Source organism: Anastrepha ludens, chromosome 2, assembly GCF_028408465.1.
Source record: "Anastrepha ludens isolate Willacy chromosome 2, idAnaLude1.1, whole genome shotgun sequence".
In the NCBI taxonomy this organism is placed as follows: Eukaryota; Metazoa; Arthropoda; class Insecta; order Diptera; family Tephritidae; genus Anastrepha; species Anastrepha ludens.
In genome coordinates, this window is record NC_071498.1 from 16,432,775 (window position 1) to 16,453,395 (window position 20,621).

Genomic DNA, 20,621 nt, shown 5'->3' on the forward strand with positions numbered 1-20,621 from the left:
GCATGGGGTTCTATTCTTAGGTGTATTGTTTGGGCGCTACTTAGATGCGCGTAATCTCGGTGAGTATCAGTTTGGGAGCACTTCTCTGCTGTGCCTGAAAACAGAAAATAAATACAAAGGACAATTCGCCAAAAACCGAAAATTAGATAACAAAAAATATTTTGACAAAATCTACGAATTATTTCAATAATAATTTTGAATTTAATATTTAGTCCGTGTTCTCGTGTCAAATATACAAAAAAAACATAGAAGGAAAAAAACAAATTCAAAGCAGGTGGAATACGTGAAGGTGGAAATAATTTTAGTTAAAACATTTATTTCAATCACCCCAAAATAGCAAAGAGTTCCAAATACTCGTACGCAAATGTAAAGGCAGCAAGTGTTCCTAGCAAGCAACCAGAGGAAATGACAATGATGATTTGTTTGGGGTAAAATAAATCCATTATTTTCGCGATAGATGGCTCTAGGGACCCATATCTTGTAAAGTATCACTCAAATAATCCTTTTCACACTAAAAAAATTCTTTGCTGTACTTTAAACCGCACAACCCTGCATTATTCGCATAGGTATAAAGGGTTTTCCAATAACAGGTGTTATTTTGGAATGGATTGCGCTATCGAGAGATGATTAATGATTTTTTATCACCGGAGTTGCATGGTATTGATCTGGACAACGTTTATTTTCAACAAGACGGCGCTACGTGCCACACAAGTAATGAAACCATTGGTCTTTTACGAGAAAAGTTTCCGGACCGTGTTATCTCTCGAAGAGGTGATCACAATAGGCGACCGAGATCTTGTGATTTAACACCTTGTGACTTTTTTCTTTGGGGCCACGTGAAAGAGAAGCTCTACGCCAATAGCCATGGGTAGATTCAAGACCTCAAAGATGGAATTCGTGAGGCTATCGTGGACATAGGGCAGCCACTTTGCAATTCGGTTATGGAAAATTTCATGAAAAGGATATTGTCCTGTAGGCATGGTCGTGGTGGTCATTTGCCTGATGTTATTTTCCACTATTAACGGCATACCCTTCTCCTTATAATGAAATAAACATGCGACCATTTATATTAAAAAATAGCATTTTTCTTTGAATATCCAAATAACACCTCTTACTAGATAGCCCTATATAAATGCAGTGAGTTTTAGCATCTTTCATATGAATAAGACAAGGATTCGTTGATAAGTTTCGACAATTTGTTTGTTTCCCATTTCATGTTAATATTTTTTTTTTCATACTCCCTCAAAACCAAAAAGATTCCATTTTCAAACTTTATGCAGATGTGTAAAAAATCCAACAAATTTTCATGAAAATTTTTTTTTTGATACGAATCTTTGAAAAATGTTCGGGTATGCAGTTTTATAGTCCAATGAATTTTAGTAGAATAAAGTGCAAGTTTCAAGTGGTTTAAAAAACATAGATTTTTTACCATTTTCTTTTTTTTTTTGATTGCGGTGTTGGGTATTTTCTTCCACATAAAAAAATTCGATCGTTAAAAAATTTTTTTTCCATGCGCTTACAATTTATTTCAAGTAAAATTCTAACTATTATTAGATTACAGATTTTTTCTTATACGTCACGCATTTTTACAAGATTTATGCGAAGAATTATGCAAGTCATAAGTGCAGGAAAGGGCAAGGATAGTTTGAGTTGTTCTATACTTTGCTACTATAGATCGCTTAGCTGTGAAAAATATATAAAAAAAAACGAATAAATTAGAATTTGACGAAACTTTCTCCAATGAAAGTGTTCAGACCATTCAAAAATTAAGTGATTTAGCTCCGTATGCCACGAAAAATCCAAGGCGAGTATATTAAAGCTGGTACCGGTAAATCAGCTGATTTGTTTTGTTTTCTTTCGCCGTGTCTATATGGCTATCAGCCCAGAGTGAAGCAAAGCGAATTCATTTTTTGTTTTCTACTTGCCCAATACTTTGCTTTGGCAAACAAACGTGCAAATTGTTGTTGTTGGTTTAGTGCCACCACCTTTAAGGAGAGGCGCATTCATCTAAAAAGATCAACATGACAACTTTGTAATCAATTAAAAAGCCTTTTGTGCCGCCCAAGTGTATGGCAGAAGAAAAAAGTTCTTGTGGAACTTCTTCAAGAGCAGCAACCGAAAAAGAACCCTGAGGGATTTGCTCCAAAGGAAAGGGGAAAGAAAACCTTGTGGAGTTTGTTTAAGGAGTCCCACTTCACCGAACCAAGAAATAAAAGGACCAAAAGACCGAGCGCAGAAATGACAGCTGCCTATTTTCCTATTTTTTCCTATAGGATTTCCTGTCTGTTGTCATGCACACGCAGTTTCCAGCCACCGTTAGGGGTTTAGGTGTTGTGAGCATTTGATTCGGGCATGCAATCGTTTCCGGACCCGGAACGAGTAGGTTATTGCAGCTAATTGAAATTCTACTGAACGCTTTATGGATATATAACAAGTTAATATTGTTCAAATTTTCGTGGTTTCATTAAATTTTCTTCATAATTTCGAACTAAAAGTTTATATAGTTCTACGCTGAAATTTTCCTGAAATACCGTACGTATCCTGCATATATAATCGGCTCTTACACCCTTTATTGGGTGTTTGGTCGAGCTCATCCTCTTATTTCTGGTGTGCATTAAAATCTTAAAATTTGTATGTAAGCAGTGACAAGGTGAAGGCTAAGCACCCGCATGGATCTTAAAACGAATTATTTGAATTAAAAATCGTTCTTGTGTTTCTTTTCAAAAGATCCTTATTCAATCAATTTATTTAACTTCACATTTACAATGTCTTCACTGATTTTGTTGTACTCTTTACTGCAACATTTCTATGCACAAAAGTACGTATGTATATTTACATTTGTACATCTTTGTCATTCTGAATTCATCAATTGCCAATTCGGGCATCACTGAGATACTCACTAACGGCTAATGCCCTTTACAAACATCAACAACAAATAAATCTACGTTACACATCGCGCTTGTATTCGACAACATCTTCCAGATTTACGGGTTCGCCGCGTATTCGTGCTCCCATCCTTTCGTTGACACTCCACATCTCTTCGCCAGTAATTTCCAAATACTTTGCCTCCGCTTTTTCGCGACAGGGGCAGCAATCGAAATAGGATGTATTGCTGCATTTAGCGCGTGATGTGTAGTCAGAGAATATGGATCCTCGCATGCGACATTTGCATACCTTGATTTTTTCATGTTTGACTTGCTCGATTTGGCTATCGGTGGCTCGTTTCCGCCAAGGACATAGACAGCAGCCACAGTTGTGAGGGCAAAAAACATTTCCCTCTTCATCCATCAGTGGACTGGGATCGTAGCGGCATGGCGAGCAAATGTGAATATCTTTGTGCTGCGGCAATGCTTTGTAATACTTGGTTTGACTGACCGGCACTGGCTCTTTAGCATTTTCACTTTCTGAAGCATCTGGAGCACACATTCCACAGGGTGCTCCAACACTGCCGCACTGCCCACATGGTTGAATATTGACGGATGCTGTGTCAGGGGATATGGGTTTGCTGCAAATGCTACATGTTGCTATTTTCGATAGCTCTTCTGGGACTTGAATTTTTTTGCAAATGACACAGAGGCTTTGCGCTTCAGCCGATACGGCGGGTGTTGGACTCTTCTTGCAAATAGTGCAAGGGCCTTTTATTTCTTGGTTCGGTGAAGTGGGACCCCTTAAACAAACTCCACAAGGTTTTCTCTCCCCCTTTCGTTTGGAGCAAATCCCACAGGGTCCTTTCTCGGCTGTTGGTCTTGAAGAAATTGCACAAGCACCTTTTTCTTCTGCCATACACTTGGGCGCTCGTCGGGAACAAATACCACATGGTCCTTTTTCTTCTACTCCACCTGGAGTCACTCCTCTGGAGCAAATCCCACATGGTCCTTTATCGGCTTGCATTGGGGTCGCTGTTGCTCTTGAGCAAATTCCACAAGGACCCTTTTCCTCTGTCATACTCTTGGACGCTCGTCGGGAACAAATACCACATGGTCCTTTTTCCTCTATTGCAAGTGGAGCCGCTCCTCTGGAGCAAATACCACATGGTCCTTTTTCCTCTACTGCACTTGGAGCCGCTCCTCTGGAGCAAACTCCGCAAGGTCCTTTCTCGGCTTGCATTGTGGCGGCTGCCGCTCTTGAACAAACTCCACAAGAACCTTTTTCTTCTACCATAGTCTTGGGAGCTTGTAGAGAACAAATACATGGCCCTCTTTCTTCCATTCCGACTGGAGCCGCTCCTCTGGAGCAAACCCCGCATGGTCCTTTTTCGGGTTGAATTGGGGCGGCTGCCGCTCTTGAACAAACTCCACAAGGACCTTTTTCTTCTACCATAGTCTTGGGAGCTTGTAGGGAACAAATACATGGCCCTTTTTCTTCTGTGACGACTGAAGCCGCCCCTCTGGAGCAAACCCCGCATGGTCCTTTCTCGGCTTGAATTGGGGCAACTGTCGCTCTTAAGCAAATTCCACAAGGACCCTTTTCCTCTGTCATACTCTTGGACGCACGTCGGGAACAAATACCACATGGTCCTTTTTCCTCTATTGCAAGTGGAGCCGCTCCTCTGGAGCAAATACCACATGGTCCTTTTTCCTCTATTGCAAGTGGAGCCGCTCCTCTGGAGCAAATACCACACGGTCCTTTTTCGGCTTGCATTGGGGCGGGTGCCGCTCTTGAACAAACTCCACAAGCACCTTTTTCTTCTGATACATTTATGGGTGCTCCTTGTGAACAAATGCCAGATGGTCCTTTTTCAAATTCTATTGAGGCAGGCGCGTTAGTCATTGATCCAGCCACTCCTCGTGAACAACTACAGCAAATACGCTTAGTGCAAACTCCACATGGATTTGTTTTATTTTCAGCGGAATCGTCTAACTCTGCTTGTTGTTGACTTCTGGGAAGCCCTGCGGTTTTGGTGCAAACATTGCAAGGTTTTATTTGAGATAGAACTGACGGTGCGCTCATAGTGGACATTAAACCTTCCGATAACTCTTTCGTTACAGGAGGCACATCTTGAGATACTGTCTGTTTCTTTGAGCAAATGCCACAAGTTCTTTTCACATTCGTCAACGGTTCCAGTAGCGGTGGAGGTGGCGGAGGTTTTAAAGCCTGTTGCTCTTGACTAATGCCACGTTCCTTAGGAAATGGTGTAGATGATGTTTTGCTGCAAATTATACCACATGAGCTTTTCAATAATGGTTCCTTTTGTTCTGAAAGGGGTGGCAAGGAGCTAATATTGCATAGGCGTTTTGAAGCTTTTGTTTCCATATTAGGTTCGGCATCTGCTGCAATACCCGGTTCAATCAATTTTGGCATTGGCGGCATCAGCTCTGCAGGAGATACTTGTCCTTTTGAGCACTTTCCGCACCCAATTTTCTGCGACTGTGATGGAAATTTGAGTGGGTGAGGCGGTACGGACTTTCCCTTCGAGCACATTCTACATGGAGTTCTATTAGCGGATTGTGGTTGCATATTCGAATTTTCACCCCCTTTTCCGCATAATGCGCACACGCCTCGGCTTGCAGACTCCGGCAGTTGCTGTTCCTTCGATACAGCTACAGATGGCACCGATGATGCTGCAATTGTGGCCAAAAACGGTCCCTTAGTCACAGGTGCCAAAGATGGTGTTAAGAATGGGTCAACCGAGGGGGTTTGCAGGCTTTCGATTGTGCAAACTTCACCACATAATTTTTTCGTTGTCGAGACCAAAGCAGTTGCAGGTGCTTGTATTGTCACTTTCGACGAAGTCCCTTGAGTGGGAGGTGCTTCCTTTGGCAAGTCATCGTCACCTTTGAAAGGAAATGGCATGAAACCAGCTTGGACGACTGTCATTTGCTGCAACAGAGCCGCATGCAAATCAAATGCTTGTCCAGGTCCTTCCATTGGTATACCTAATAGAGAATGATAATATAATTTGTGTTTGATGTTTGCTGTTTCGAGTTATGCCGCCTTACAGCTCACTTCAGTGTGTGGGGCCATTATTGTTGCAGTGCGTATTGGTTCCATCGAAGAACCCACTTTTGGCATCTGGTCGCGGTAGTGCATCGGCATCGGTTCGCTCGCTTTAAATGACTGTTGAGACTCCGAAAAGGGTTCGTCGTGTTGTTGTTGGCTTTGCAAATGCAATTTCATTGGTATTGTAAATGTAATCGGATCAATATGAATATTTGTAGAGCTACTCGTTTTACTTGCGGCAAACTTTGCTGTAACCTCCAATTGGACATTACGCGATTGAGGTTTTATATTACGCGCCTTGCATCGACAACCCGCACCGCATCCCTTACGGCCCTTACGACCGCCTCTTTCATATTCCACCAGAAGCGTTTGGGCAGCGATAATGACTTTATTTAACGCATCATGCAACATTGCAGGATCTTTTCCAGGAGGCGGGGCACTTTGCCCTCTCTTGGAACGGACAACAGAGCTTGGGGCGCTTATGTCAACATCGCTAAAGCAATCATAGAAGATGTCATACTCACTAGGAGTTTCCGTAAAGTTCGGCTCAACGTATAGTATCTGCGTGGAATTGCCAGCATTTGGTGAAGCAATTCTTCCCGAGTGAGCTCCTGGTCGGTTCGAAATTTGAGGCGATCGCTTCGTCTCTTTATTCAATGGGGCACATTTCATTTTATTTCCACACGATGACCGATTACAGGCCTTCCTTTCTTTATCCATCGTATAAAGTACTGCCAAATGGTTGGTTTTTTGGAATTTTTTTCCTTATTTCTACAGGGAATTTTGACGTACGAAAATTAAATTAACAATAAACGAAAATTCAAAAGAAATTCATTTCAATTTGCTCCCAGTTTGAAAGTTTTATAAATGAACAAAATTTACTGACATTTCATAGTTTTTGAGTGTTTATTTTGTACAAAATAAAATATTAGAGATGACATACATAGATTAGGGATGCTCTACGGGTAAGTAGTTGAAACGGATTTGGCTCTGTCTTCGGGTTCAAAATGGCATATTGCGTCATTTACTGTAGCATTTCATCACAACAATTTTTTTTGTTTTGTTAATTTTTTTGAACAATTCGGTTGAACATCTCTTAAGAGCGCGCCCTACAAATGTAGTGCAAACTTGAAATACATTGATATGAATTTATACATATTTCAAAAATCCGTTCATGAAGGCTTCACTATCCATCACATCAATCACACAACTCGCGCCGATGCCCATTGATATTTACATTGGATTGGCCATGAGGAGTCCATAACTATTAAGTACCTCTGGCCGCATTTCTCTTTTAACCGGATAGTAGACAGTGCAGTAGAACTCCGATTCCATTCTTTTGGTATGGAAATCCATGAGCTGTTCATTAATTTGATCTTCGATTTGTTGCATAATCTGGGGAATTGCAAATAATCAGTCATTAATCAATGCAACGCTAGCAACTGTGTACTTGTATGTGGGTGTTTATGTGCAAAATGTATGTGAGCGCATAATGGCAATACGCACCGGCACCTTTAACGGCTTAAATAGTTCTTCGAGCACATGCAGGCACGACATCGCATTCACGAAATGCTCGTAGTTCTCCGCAGATACCTGTTCATTGTTGTCCGTGTCGAAAATCGAGTAGGCTTGCAATATTTCTAAGCCATCACGAAACTCCTTGTCGGCTTCCCAACGTTTCAAGAGATTCTTATTGAACTCGTTCAGTTCTAGGGAATTTGGTGGAATCGACGTCTTTAGCATATTCAGAAACACACGAGTCTGCGAAGGCACGCAATCGAGCAGGCGTTCTGGGTTCATATCGTCATTCACCTGAACGCTACTCTCCTTGCTTTCGATGCAAACGCCTTCAGTCTCTGTCTCTTTATCGATTTTATCAAAATCCGTTTCGGTGCAGACGTCTATTCTATGTAGCGACGCATCTTCGCGCAGCGAATGGAAGCTGTCGAAGCGCTGTAGTATTTCCGATTGGCTTATATCTACATCGCTTACATCATGGAATCGCATCGGTCGATATGGGTTGAAACACGACACAATGCGACGTACTCGTGTGTGTAGAGCGCGGCGCCTCAAACGTCGCTTCCAATTCCTTTGAGAGGTTGGTAGCGAGAGCCGCTTGATTGTTTCTGAAGCTCTCGTTGTCTCGCGCTGACTTGCTGAAAGCATGCGCAACTCGGATGGCACCTCGCATATTTGCTTCAAACAAGTGGGTTTTTCTTTGGGGGTCATGAATAGGGGCTTGAGACATTCGTCAATAACTAACTGTGGGATAAGTGCCATAGCTACTGTTAAATCTTCAACGGGCGCAGGCTCATCGCCATGTTCCTCTGGTTGTTGCATATTTTCTGTTTGAGAAACCTCAGGAGGCTCCTCAGCGATTTGATCTTTCACAACTAACTCAGTATTGAGTTCTTCAGTTTCGTCTAACTTAACGCTTACCTCATCGTCCAGCGAATCGCCATGCAGAAGGCTATCTGCCAGTCGCTTCACATCGCGCGCCACACTAGAGAATTGCTGGTGCGAAGGTAGACTTGTATCGCACTCCTACACAAATGGGGATATTGAATGAAATAAATTGGATGTGAAAGTTGATTAATGAATAATAATTACATTACCTTGAAGTTACGCAGGGCATTTCCTAAAGCGGAGCTGGCCGTTTTTAGATCCTTAACATCTTCTCGTTTGAAACGTTTCGATGGGCTACCGCTCAGCTCCTGTGCCAAGCTATAGCCCTCCGAGCGCTCCAGCCGTTTCTCCAATTTCTGCACCATTTCCTCCTTGCTCTTCACCTCGTCTTGCAGTACGCGTATCTTGTCTTCAAATTCCTTCTCGGTGGTCTGCAATTTTGCAATCTGCTGCTCCAACGTGGCCACTTCTTCCTTCAGTTCGCTGTTGGTCACTTCGATATGTAAGAACTCCTTCTTCAATTCAAACAGTTGTGCTTGCAAAGCTTCCATTTCGGCTAAATTTCTTGATTCGGTTTCTTGTTGCAGTTTTCGCATAAAACTCAATTCATCGCTCAATGTCTTATTAAGTTTCTTTTCCTGTTCGAGCTGGTCAATTGTTGGCTTTTGCTGTGCTTTCAATGCGTCCAGCTGTTCCTTCACACGTTCGAATTCGGTGTTGATCAGTTCATGATCATCCAGTAGGTCGCGATGTTCCTTCGATACACGCACAAGACAGTTCTTTAAGTCGCGCTCCGCATCTTCTAATTGACAGATCTTTTCATTGGCGGCGCGTGCGTCATCGCGCAAACAGTCCTGTAGTTTCTGTATTTTCGATTTGAGGCAACACTCCTTGGCACGGAACGCCTCTTCGCGATCCTTATACTGCCGCTCCAGCTCCACCCAATGGCAATCAGCAGACTCCATGGCCTCGTAGTGACGAGAATTTAGGTCCCTAATCTGATTTCGCAAGCTTTCCACTTCTTCTTTCAGGTACTGGCACACACAGCTCGACACTTCAGGAGTTTCATTATTGTAAAATTGATTGTCGCAGTTAAAGTGTGTCATTCGGGAGGCGCGATCGAACTGATTACCCGCAAATGCAGGTAACATATCGTTCACACGATCGGAAACCATTGGTGGTACGTTACCCATTTTAGTCTCTATGTTCTTGCCAAGTGAATGACTCTCGTGTGTTTTCTTAGGCGTTTCTGGTTGGATATATTCGTTGCTGTTTGTGCTCGCCCACTGCGTGAACGCGACCGTGGTGTGATAAGTCAATAACAATGGCAACAAATTATGAAGTATCTCTAGATTCTCTTTGGCTTTTTGCTTATCTTCCTCGAGGTGACGAATCTGCGTTTCGGTTGCGTTTAGATCGTCACGTAAAATCAAACACTCAGAACGACAATCTTTGTACTTGGCACTCAACGCCTCTCTGGACATTTCCAGCTCAACGTTTCGTTGACTGAGAATTTCTAGCTCTACTTCAAGCCGCTGTAGGCGTAAACGTGTGTCGTTTTCAGCCTCTTCAAATTCACACTTTTCTTCCTCGAGTGTCAAGTTTTCACTCTCTAAAAACTCGACCCGATCACGTAGCTCCTTCAATTCCTTTTCGAGTAGAATCTCACGTTGGAGACGATCAGCCAAACGCTTGGTCTGCAAGTCGCCGGAACTCTCGTATACCAGAACCTTATTCTCGAGCAATGCCACACGTTCCTTATAATACTGCAATCGCTTTTGCTCGCTTAAACTTTGTGACAGTTGGGCAAGTACTTTGGTGGCGCCGACCTTATGTGTAGGATCAGTGTGCTGGAGTTTTTGTAATTCGTTGCAAAAATCGCGCGCTGCGTGTGCGACACTTTCGTCCTCGAAATCGGTCTGAGTGCAGACGTTATTTTCACTGACGTCACTCAAGAAATCTGACTCAACGAATACCCCACTCTCGCTAAGGCTGTTACTTTGCCAGGCCTGGCGCGACTTACGCGGTGAATCGGTTGGTGTATTCGTGGGTACCAGCTGATTGCTACCACTATTTTGGCTATAAATCGCCTGATGCTGCGGTGAACTATTGTAAGGCGAAACAGTTGCAACAATACGTGCTCCGTTGGAGGGCTGTGTGGCAGGTACGGCAGATTTTGTGACTGACTTTAAGTTTGGATGGCTGTTGCTACTGTTGCTGCTCGCTTCGTATGCGGAACGAGCACTTGACGGCGATGATGGTGAACTATAGTCCGATATACGCGATTTTGCCTTTAATTTTCAGATGTTTTATTTGGGGAAAAATTTAAGTAAAAATGTTTATTTATTAGTAATAATACATAAGTACACGTAATTTGAAAGTGAGTGAAGGAGTATTTTTATTTTATTTTGCTAAACGAGAAATGATTGAATTAAAAATATATGTATGCAATGCTTTTTGATAGAATTTTCGAAAGCAAATACGTAAAAAAACTGTTATATTTTTGTAAACGCAAATACGCAACAGAGTAGCTGTCAAAGTAACTTTCAAGTACTTAGGTGGATGTAAGCAAGGCGAATCTATTAAAGATTGTATCGGTAAATCAGCTGATTTGTTCTTTTCTTTCGCCGTGTCCATATGGCTGTCAGCCCAGAATGAAGCAAACTGAATTCATTCTTTGTTTTCTACATTGCCAATACTTTTCTTTGACACCTTTAATGAATGCGCCTTGATATAAGTGAACGCTTACCAAGTCCAAACTGTTGGCTTCATCGCTCGAGCACGAGTTGGTATTCAGCGAGTTGGGTCCGCTGCGTTGCGCTATCAAATCCAAATGTTGCACCAATCGAATCAGCTGTTGTAGACAGTCTTTGTCATCGCTGTCGAGCGTTGACTTCTTCAACATTTGTGAAATTCGACTACGTAGCTCTTCATTAGCGGGATCTAGCAGCTGGAGTGCGAAGAGAAATGTAAATTACTGAAGCGATTTATTATTTTATTCAAACACTTACCACATTAGCTTCATCTTCCGCATGCTGCTGACTGTGTGCCGATGCAATGCCAGACTCAACGTTTGTGACACCGTTTCCGCATTTTCCAAAAATCGTCTGCATGGGATCTTCTCGGCCCGCCCAAACGTTCTTTGCTGTGGGAAATGTGGCTGTTTGTGATGTATGCGATGCGGTCGAAGCTGTTGTATGGCTCTGCAGTGACCACTGAAAGAAGATATGAGTATTCGCTTATTATACGTATATGTGTTTGTATGTATGAAAGTAAGCTAAATCTTTCAAAAATACTTATATATTTTATACAAATATAGTTCCTTGTATAACAAGAACCTTCAAAATCTAAGGCTTCTAAGTATGTGCTTCGTATGGAAGAAAATTCTCAATATTGTAGGAAAACAAAAAAATGTCCAAATACAACGCCAATGTCCAAATGCCAACACCTTCTTCTCAGCTGCTCTGCTCTCGTCTGGCAAAGATTTAGACATCTGGGCTCTGTAGTAAATGGAGCTTTTTAGTACAAATTTTGGACTGGAGTCATCATTAGGTCATACTTCTTCGAAAAAGAGGCAAAACATTAGCTTCTATTGCTGGCACCAGATATTACAATACGCTAGCCAAGTACTTTATGGAACTACATCAAGACGCACACTATAAGTAGGAGGAGAAGCTCGGCCATGCACCTGACAGAAGTGTACTCGCCAATTATTTTTACCAACTACTTTCTGCCTATATTGGATAATATTGATGTGGAAGGCCGGAGCTTTCGACAAACAATTTAGGCAAAATATTGCGTACTTGCTTATGTGCCACGAAAGTAATTCACCCGATGTACTATTCCATACAAAAGATTATCGAAAGTAGAATTGAAGAAATGGCATGGAACACCAAATTATAGGAAAGGTTTTTTTAAAGCGGCCGCCTTTGGGCTGGCAATAGCATACCTCGGAGGCGATATAAAACTGTAGGTCACTCTATTTGTGGCATCACATCAAGGGGCACATCACAAAATGGAGAGAGGGGCTCTGCCAAGCATCCAATAAGGATTTCAATTTTATCTAAATTTTAAATTCTCACTATTTGAGGTTCTTACTTAGGACTCTTCATAATGAACTAGTTTGAAAGGCAAAAACGGCAACGATTAACATGTGTGCATCAAATGATTGTTGGAACGCAGTTAAAAGTTTTGCAAAGCGGATAACGCTGCACCTGCAACACGCGGAGTGGCAGCGCAAAACGCAGAGAAAAACAAATCAGCCGTCGATAGGAGGTGAATTGTCTACGAACTGACGACAAATCACAGACTGTCGAGTCATGTGCTCATGACGGCATAAGACAGTATAATATTACTGCAACATCTTCTTTGCTACAGATGCAAAAGAAGCCTGGATAGCTTATAACATCCATACGCCCATACGAGAGGAACCTGAGAGCATACCACACATACCACTGGTATGACAGCAGAGAAACGTTAGAAGGCGAGCCTATAGCATGAAGCTGGCTACAAATATGATGGACCCAGACGTGGGTGAATAGTATTGGTCCATTTAATAGACACCGTACTGGGCCTTCCCGAAGTAATGCAAGGTAGTTCTGGGAAAGGAGTCTCTCCAGAAGAGGAGGAGGGATTGTTTTAGTGGCTACACCATTCGACGCAGATGACGACGATGAAGCAAAGACAACGATGATAAGGTGAGAGTTTACATAATATATATTGTATATTTTTATCATTTATATATGTATATATATTTTTTAATGCAATTTTTCTTTTATTTAAGGCGTTTGGCGGATTTGCTCGGAACATATGTGAAGCACAAACTTGCGCCTTTTTAAGCCTTGATTCTCTCTCAATACTCAACCTCTCAAGAGAGAACATCTTGAAAGTCATGGCTTGAGTCAGCGGTCACTGGCTGTTAACTGAAAACTCTTCTAGGCCAGGAGTACTTTCGCACGAATACTGCAGAAGTTGTGGAGAAGAAGAAGAAACAGGAGAAAATGCGATGATGTCATGTCCTCTGTAATTGTCCAGTCTAGCTAGGAGTAGAGCAAGATTGTTAGGAAAATACTATTTTGACTCTCTTACGGAACTATTCGGTGTTGCGATTAAACCTATCATCGCTTCATGAGAAAGTCTAACTAGGTCCAAGAAAAAATGATCAATAAGGTTGCCGTGCTACACAGTGGTACCAAAATGGTCCTGCATGATCTAAGTGAGTTGGCTACTCTAGGCCGACTGCCACAAAAACCTAGCTTAACCTTCGTTTTTTCTTCCATACGTAGCCAAAATCCATAAGTTAGGTACGAGGATTATTTTAAAAGTAGATGTCACCGCTACTAGTGGACAAAAGAATTAATGAACATAATGCGACTATTCAGCCGTATTTTACGAAAACAAATTATTTGAAAAAAAAATGCAAATGTAGCTTCACAAACGTAGCGTTTTGTGCTCAGTCACTATTGTGAATTTGAATCATAATTTATATGAATTTAGGCCAGGGAGACTAATGTTCCACCCGGACCGTCAGGCCAGCAATGATGATGATGATGTTTTTTTTGGCGGTGAAGTTTTGTTAAAAATCCCTTCGCACCATATAGTAACCATCGCTACTACTAATGTGGTGATTCCACTAAAAATATCCCTCCTCTTCTCTTGGATTTTTCCCCCCAACCCGGGACTGCTCCCGCATTGCTTCGATGTAGAGGGCCAAGACGGCGTCCTAAGAAGAACACTTATTTACTCTATCTGCGTCCAGGGTCGCCTGTTTTGAGAAACCTTTGCTCAATGCTCTTCAACACAAGATTCCATTTCACGCTTTTTTTCAGATAATACCCACCACGAAATTAGCGACGGGATTCCATTTTTCTTCGTCTATCATCATTTTCTCGATTATTTCTTCAGGTGTAAATACACCAATAGCTCGTTGCCGATCTGTTCTCTCTACGTTCCACTCCGCATTTAAAGAAGGTGTGCTCCGCATCATCATACTCAGTATCTCCATATATGCAGTTTGGTTGGTTCACTTTTCCCATTCGCCACAAATACTTGCGAAAGGACCCATGTCCGGACAAAAACTGTGTGAGGTAATAATTAACCTCACCGTACTTTCTTTCTACCCACTTTTTAGATCGGGTATTAGTCTACGTTCCATCCGTTCAGCGTTCCATCTTGCCTGCCAAAGTATGAGCGTTTGAACTCTAATATCGGAGAAGCATGGTACTGGGATTTTTGAGATCTCTGGGATTCCTCCCATCTCCGTTTGCGCTCTTGTGCTAGAATGTCTATAGGGATGGTTTCGCTGTTAACTAAAACCGCTGCTTCAGATACTGTCCTGTGTGAAGAAGCCTCTCTGAGAGTGCAGGTGCGTTGCACAGATTGCAGAGTTTTCCGCCGGCAATGCACTCTTAGCAAATCTGCCCATATTTCGCATCCATATAAAAGAATCGAGTTCGTTGTGTCCATTAAAAGTTTTCGCTTGTTCTGCGTTGGACCTCCAAGGTTTGCCATGAGCTTACTTAAGATGCCGCTTACTTTGGCAGCTCTTGTGGCAGCATGATTTATGTGCGCCTAGTAAGTTAGCCTTGTGTCTAATTGCACTCCTAGGTATTTGACCACTCTGTTTGTCCCTAAAGTGGCATAGAGTACTTGTATATCTATGATACTTCTAATGGGATACGTCTCCTAGTTAGAAGTATTAGCTCTGTTTTCTCTGTGGCCAGCTTTAATCCATGGTCTTCTAGCCATGTCTGAACTCGGATGATTTAGCTTCCTTTTGGCTTCGTCAGTATTTCGAGCGATTATTACAGCTGCAATGTCATCTGCGTATCCCACTAAATGCCACGTGCACAGGCATCTCTATTCGCAGGACCAATCGATCCCAAGTTCAGGTCCGAGTATTGATCCTTGGGCCGCACCTGCGGTTATTTGTTTAGTCTTGCATCCTTCTCGCGTTTCGTATAAGAACACGCGATTGCTTAGATAGCTACGAATGATCTTCAATAGATTATTCGGGATCTTGAATTTTACCTTTAAGGCTTCAATGATGGTGATTATGAATGTGGTGCAAGTTGTTTACAGTTTCGCCGATTTGTCGATTATTTTAAATGAAAAATTGAGTTTCTAAGTATCTAAAGGTTTTAAATCTAAACCCACTTTGAATTATTTTTGTTTTAAGAAAAAAATTGTTGTGTTTGTTCGAATACATTTGAGGCGACAACACCAATGACAGCTGTTCGGTGTATCTGCAGCACAGCACAGTGCAACACAAAACATAAACAAAAAAAAAACAATAAAAATAGAAGTAAAAAAATACAAAAAACCGTTTAACTTAAGTAACACGCCATTCAAACTAGAAAATTAAACGCATCTAACTAAAGAGCAATCAATGTAGCTTAGCATGCATGTGCCCATACTCGTACATTCATATATACACACATACATACATATATACATACATACATACGTCATACATACATACCTACATACATACATACATACATATGCATTTGTAGTTGTATATATGCGCTGGCAACAAGCAATTACAACTCGCAGTGGCACTCAGCCATCAGCGGCCAAGCACCAAACAACTGGTGTACATAAATGGCGCCGCTTATTTGGCAACAAATAATTGTTGCATTGCTAAGCTATTTGGCTGCATCGTTCGCGTGTAATCACCGCCATGCCACAACTATTCGCTGCTGAAAATAAGCTGCGTGCCAACGCTTCTCCATTCACTGATCCTTCTTCACCGTTTCACTGATTTTGGTGCTGATTTGCGCAATTAAAATGCATTCAGGTGCACAGTAACTGCACGCTCGTTTGTTATTGTTTTAATTTTGTATATATTTTCGTTTTTATTTATTCATAAATATTGCATTTGTTTGAACTTCTGCTGGTTCGCATGTGCCGCAAGGTTGGTTGGTTAGTTGGTTGGTTGGTTGGTTGGTTGGTTGGTTGGTAATTTAATTGATTTTCAACTCGAATGATTTTTAAGGTTTGCAAATATAATCACCTACAGAGCGTTTGTAATTTTTGTTGTGTATATTTTCTGAGCTCTGAAAATTGCGGTTAATAGTGATTTGAAAAAAGCACACAGTAGCTAAGCAAAAAATAGGGGCAGCATAGATTATGGAAATTTCGCAATAACTCAAATGAATTGCGAGATTATTGCCAATGGACATGAGAGCGAAAGAAAGTTTCTGGGCAGTGCACTGACTTTTCAAAAATGTTAGTTTGATCTAATAAATATTTACTCCATTTTAAGTGTTAAGTGAATTGATTACGTTTTAAAACGAATAATAATAAAATATTGTGTTTCTCCTAACAAAAACGAAAAGCATGCCATTAAATTAGACATTTTAAAGTGCTTCACTTCAATAGCAACGGAAAACGGAAAATTCAGCTACGTGCTGGTACATTTTATTGAGTTTAGTATTCATCTGCGTTAACACAGTTTGAGAGTTCGAATATTTTTTGGTTTGGAAAACATCGCTGTGAATTGGAAATGTTGGCCATTAGCTATGTTAGAGATATAGATTTTAGATAAACATACATAGCTGCATATCGGGTGTACAACTAATTAATTTCGTATTTGTTACTAACCTCATATTTACTCATGTAGTCAATATTTTGACAGTGACAGCTATTCTATGTTAAATCACGCCAAAAAATCAATTAAATTTAATATATAACAGTGAATATTAGTCAACACACAAACTTTTTTTATTACAGTCAAAATGTCAAATTACGTTCCAATAAAACAGTATTTGCGGGGAGGTTTGCTTTTGTTATTCAATTTAAAGAAAAGTGCAACAGAAGCACATCGTTTACTCTCAGAAGCTTATCCTGAATATGCTCCAGAGGTTAGAGTATGCCAGCAGTGGTTTGCACGGTTTAAAAGTGGTGATTTTGACACAGAAGGCAAAGAGCGATCAGGCCCATCAAAAAAGCTTGAAGACGAAGAATTGGAGGCATTACTCGATTTAAGATCCATGTCAAACTCAAGAAGAACTTAAGAAAAACATTGGAAATCACTCAACATGCCTTTTCTAAACGTTTAAAAGCAGCCGGATGCATTCACAAACAAGGAAATTGGGTGCCACACGAATTGAAGACGAGAGACGGTGAGAGACGATTTTGCATGTCTGAAATGCTGCTTAATCGCCACAAAAAGAAATCGTTTTTGCATCGTATTGTCACTGGCGATGAAAAGTGGATTCATTGCGACAACCCAAAGCGTAAAAGATCATATGTGAAGCCAAGCCAACCATCCAAATCGGCACCAAAGCCGAATATTCATGGTTTGAACGTAATGCTCTGTATTTGGTGGGATCAGAAGGGTGTACTGTACTATGTATGAGCTGATACGTTTGAAGCAAGCAATAGCCGAAAAACTGCCAGAATGGGCGACCAGACACGAGAAAGTGATTTTCCATCATGACAATGCTCGGCCACATGTTGCAGTACCGGTCAAAAATTATTTGGAAAATGCCGGATGGGAAATTCTACCTCACCCGCCTTATAGCCCAGACATAGCTCCTTCTGATTACCACTTGTTTCGGTCGATGCAGAATCACCTTTCTGGAATACGGTTCACCAATGCTCCAAAGAAGTTCTTTTGGGATGGAATCCATAAATTGCCTGAAAGATGGGGAAAAGTTGCCGCTTTCGGTGGTCAATAGTTTGAATAAAATTTTTTTTCACTTTTATACATAAATAAATGGTTTTTTTAACAAAAAAAAAACGAAATTATTTATTGTATTAATACATTTTAGGTGATAAAAATTACCAACTTATAATAAAGGGAAAAGGGAAAATTTTTTCATAAAATTTAAAAGGTTTTAAAATAAAAGGAAAAACATATTTTGTTTTTATATAAAAAAATGTTAAAAAGCTTTAATTTTTTTTTTTAATAGGACTATGAATAAGTTCGTGCGGTTTTTTTTCGAAATTTGAAACTTTATTGACGTAAAATGGTTACAAATTTAATGTTCAAAATATTGTCCATCGCTTACTACTACTTTTTCCCATCTTTCTGGCAATTCACGGATTCCCTTTGTGAAAAATTCGGTCGGTTTTGCCGCAATCCACGAATCGATCCATTTTTTGACTTCATCGTAATTACGGAAGTGCTGGTCAGCCAGGCCATGTTGCATCGATCGGAAGAGATAGTAATCGGATGGCGCAAGGTCTGGACTATACGGCGGGTGGGGTAGGACATCCCATTTGAGCGTTTCTAAGTATGTTTTGACCACTTGTGCAACATGTGGTCGAGCATTGTCATGTTGCAAAATAACTTTGTCGTGTCTATCGGCGTATTGCGGCCGTTTTTCTCGCAGTGCTCGGCTCAAACGCATCAATTGTCGTCGGTAGACATCCCCCGTAATCGTTTCATTCGGTTTCAGTAGCTCATAATACACAACACCCAGCTGGTCCCACCAGATACACAGCATAACCTTCAGGCCATGAATATTCTGCGCCGACGTCGATGTTGAAGCATGGCCAGGGTATCCATACGTTGCCCGACGTTTTGGATTGTCGTAATGGACCCACTTTTCATCGCCAGTCACAATTCGATGCAAAAAACCCTTTCTTTTGTGCCGTTGAAGCAGTTGTTCGCATGCCATAAAACGGCGTTCAACGTCTCTTGGCTTCAATTCATACGGCACCCAATGGCCTACCTTTCGGATCATTCCCATGGCTTTTAAACGTTTGGAAATGGTTGATTGATCAACTCCCAAAGTTTTTGCAACCTCTTCTTGCGTTTGAGCCGGATCTTGATCGAGCAATTCCTCCAATTCGGTATCCATGAACTTTGGCGGCGCACCCTCGCGTTCTTCGTCTTCCAAGCCAAAATCACCACTTTTAAAGCGTGCAAACCACTTCTGGCACGTTCGCTCAGATAGAGCATGCTCACCATAAACTTCCACCAAGATACTATGACTTTCGGCTGCTTTTTTCTTCATATTAAAATAATGAAGAAGAATTCCCCGCAAAAACACATTATTTGGCACGAAATTCGACATTTTCAAGTGTGGTAAAAATATTGTTGTTTACGCTTCAAATAAAAAACTTATACTGACGTTTGTGCCTTACGACAGTAGCTCTCCAATGAATGTTTGGAAATGTGGATCGATGGAATAATAATCAAGTTACGCCATCTGTTGTAAAACCGCACGAACTTATTCATAGTCCTATTAGTTTTAAATTTTAAGGTTCTGCACATAAATAAATTTTTTTTTGCCTCTCTCGCAGCTTTAGTACTACTATAGTGCGTTTCATAACCATAGAATAGGGATTTCTTGACAAGCTTCGACAATTATTTGTTTCTTACAAAATTATACTTTGTGGTGGACGGCGCCTAAAAAATCTTCATACATTCCGCCTATATTAAGCTGCGACTAGCTGCTTATGCATTACGGGCCTCATCATGTTGATCTCCTTGCCGCGAGGATGAGGCTTAAGTGGAAGTGGTTTGACCCCCATATCATGGTGACCAACTCAATACGAACTAAGAGGATAGCTCCATATAGGGATTGGCTAACCATCCAATCACCATGCGATGATCAACGTACCGACGAAGATCCCTTGTTATTCTTAAACTCCCGTCATCCATTATTTCCTCTCCTTGCTCACCCACTAATCCAGGGTGTTATGCGACACCGTGCCCATTGGATGGCTTGCAGCCATGGGGTTTACCAGACCGGCTGTATCTTAACGGCGCCTCCCTAACACCGGGCCCTCTTGGAGAGTGCCTTGCCACGGCATGGGGCGGTGCCGTGGTAAACCATTTGAATTCCCTTTTATACTACTTATTACTGCGCTTGCCTTGTCGAGCAGGTGATCGTACGAAAAAGATGAACTCACATACTGACTCAAGCGACGAAACTTCTACTGTAACGGGAGCAGGTTACAGTGATCGTAATGCTACTACCAAACAGACGAAAAACGTTATGCAACGCACGGGGCCATAGTCCGCGAACACTCGGACCTGGAAAGTGTTGCAAGCGTGAATACTAACGAGGAAGAAGCTTTACTTCGCTCTCCGGTGAAGCTTGATTGTGCCAGTACTGTGAGTAAGAAAGGGCCTAGAGCTAAGCCAATCAAGGAGGAGATGAAAGCGAAAGCATGCTACAAGGTTGCGGTCAAAACCTACGACCGGTTTAGTGGCATGACCAATCTGCCGCAAACTGAAATGGAACGATTGGCATGGGCTAAAAAGGAAGTTGAAAGGGGCCGTGCTCACTTTGCAAATCGCGCTGGGTGTGATGCAT

General features: G+C 41.5%; 2 protein-coding genes across 5 annotated transcripts in view; both read right to left on the minus strand.

Annotated features, from left to right (window-relative positions):
• Positions 1 to 3: 3 nt before the first annotated feature.
• LOC128863565 (putative leucine-rich repeat-containing protein DDB_G0290503) overlaps positions 4 to 20,621 on the minus strand; it is a 196,412-nt gene continuing 175,794 nt past the window's right edge. The window contains exons 7-11 of one of the 2 annotated variants that reach the window (XM_054102798.1): positions 11,358 to 11,561; positions 11,096 to 11,296; positions 8,556 to 10,637; positions 8,380 to 8,484; positions 4 to 94 (exon numbers count right to left, since the gene is read on the minus strand). In XM_054102798.1, the coding sequence (XP_053958773.1) occupies positions 41 to 94; positions 8,380 to 8,484; positions 8,556 to 10,637; positions 11,096 to 11,296; positions 11,358 to 11,561 (2,646 nt within the window). In that variant the 3' untranslated portion in view covers positions 4 to 40. Of the gene's footprint in view, positions 95 to 7,086; positions 7,336 to 7,446; positions 8,485 to 8,555; positions 10,638 to 11,095; positions 11,297 to 11,357; positions 11,562 to 20,621 lie in introns of those variants that run through there. The other variant, XM_054102790.1, reaches the window with a different exon arrangement.
• Positions 2,019 to 6,942, minus strand: LOC128863577 (uncharacterized). 3 transcript variants are annotated; one of them, XM_054102822.1, is made up of 3 exons: positions 6,465 to 6,554; positions 5,940 to 6,409; positions 2,019 to 5,876 (listed from the first exon to the last, which is right to left on the minus strand). In XM_054102822.1, exons 2-3 carry the CDS (start codon positions 6,349 to 6,351, stop codon positions 2,947 to 2,949), a joined length of 3,342 nt encoding a protein of 1,113 aa, XP_053958797.1. In that variant the 5' UTR covers positions 6,352 to 6,409; positions 6,465 to 6,554; the 3' UTR covers positions 2,019 to 2,946. The 3 variants fall into 3 exon arrangements, with proteins under 3 accessions (XP_053958797.1, XP_053958791.1, XP_053958785.1); XM_054102816.1 differs by having other exon boundaries at positions 2,692 to 4,091; positions 4,146 to 5,876; positions 5,940 to 6,942; XM_054102810.1 differs by having other exon boundaries at positions 2,694 to 5,876; positions 5,940 to 6,942.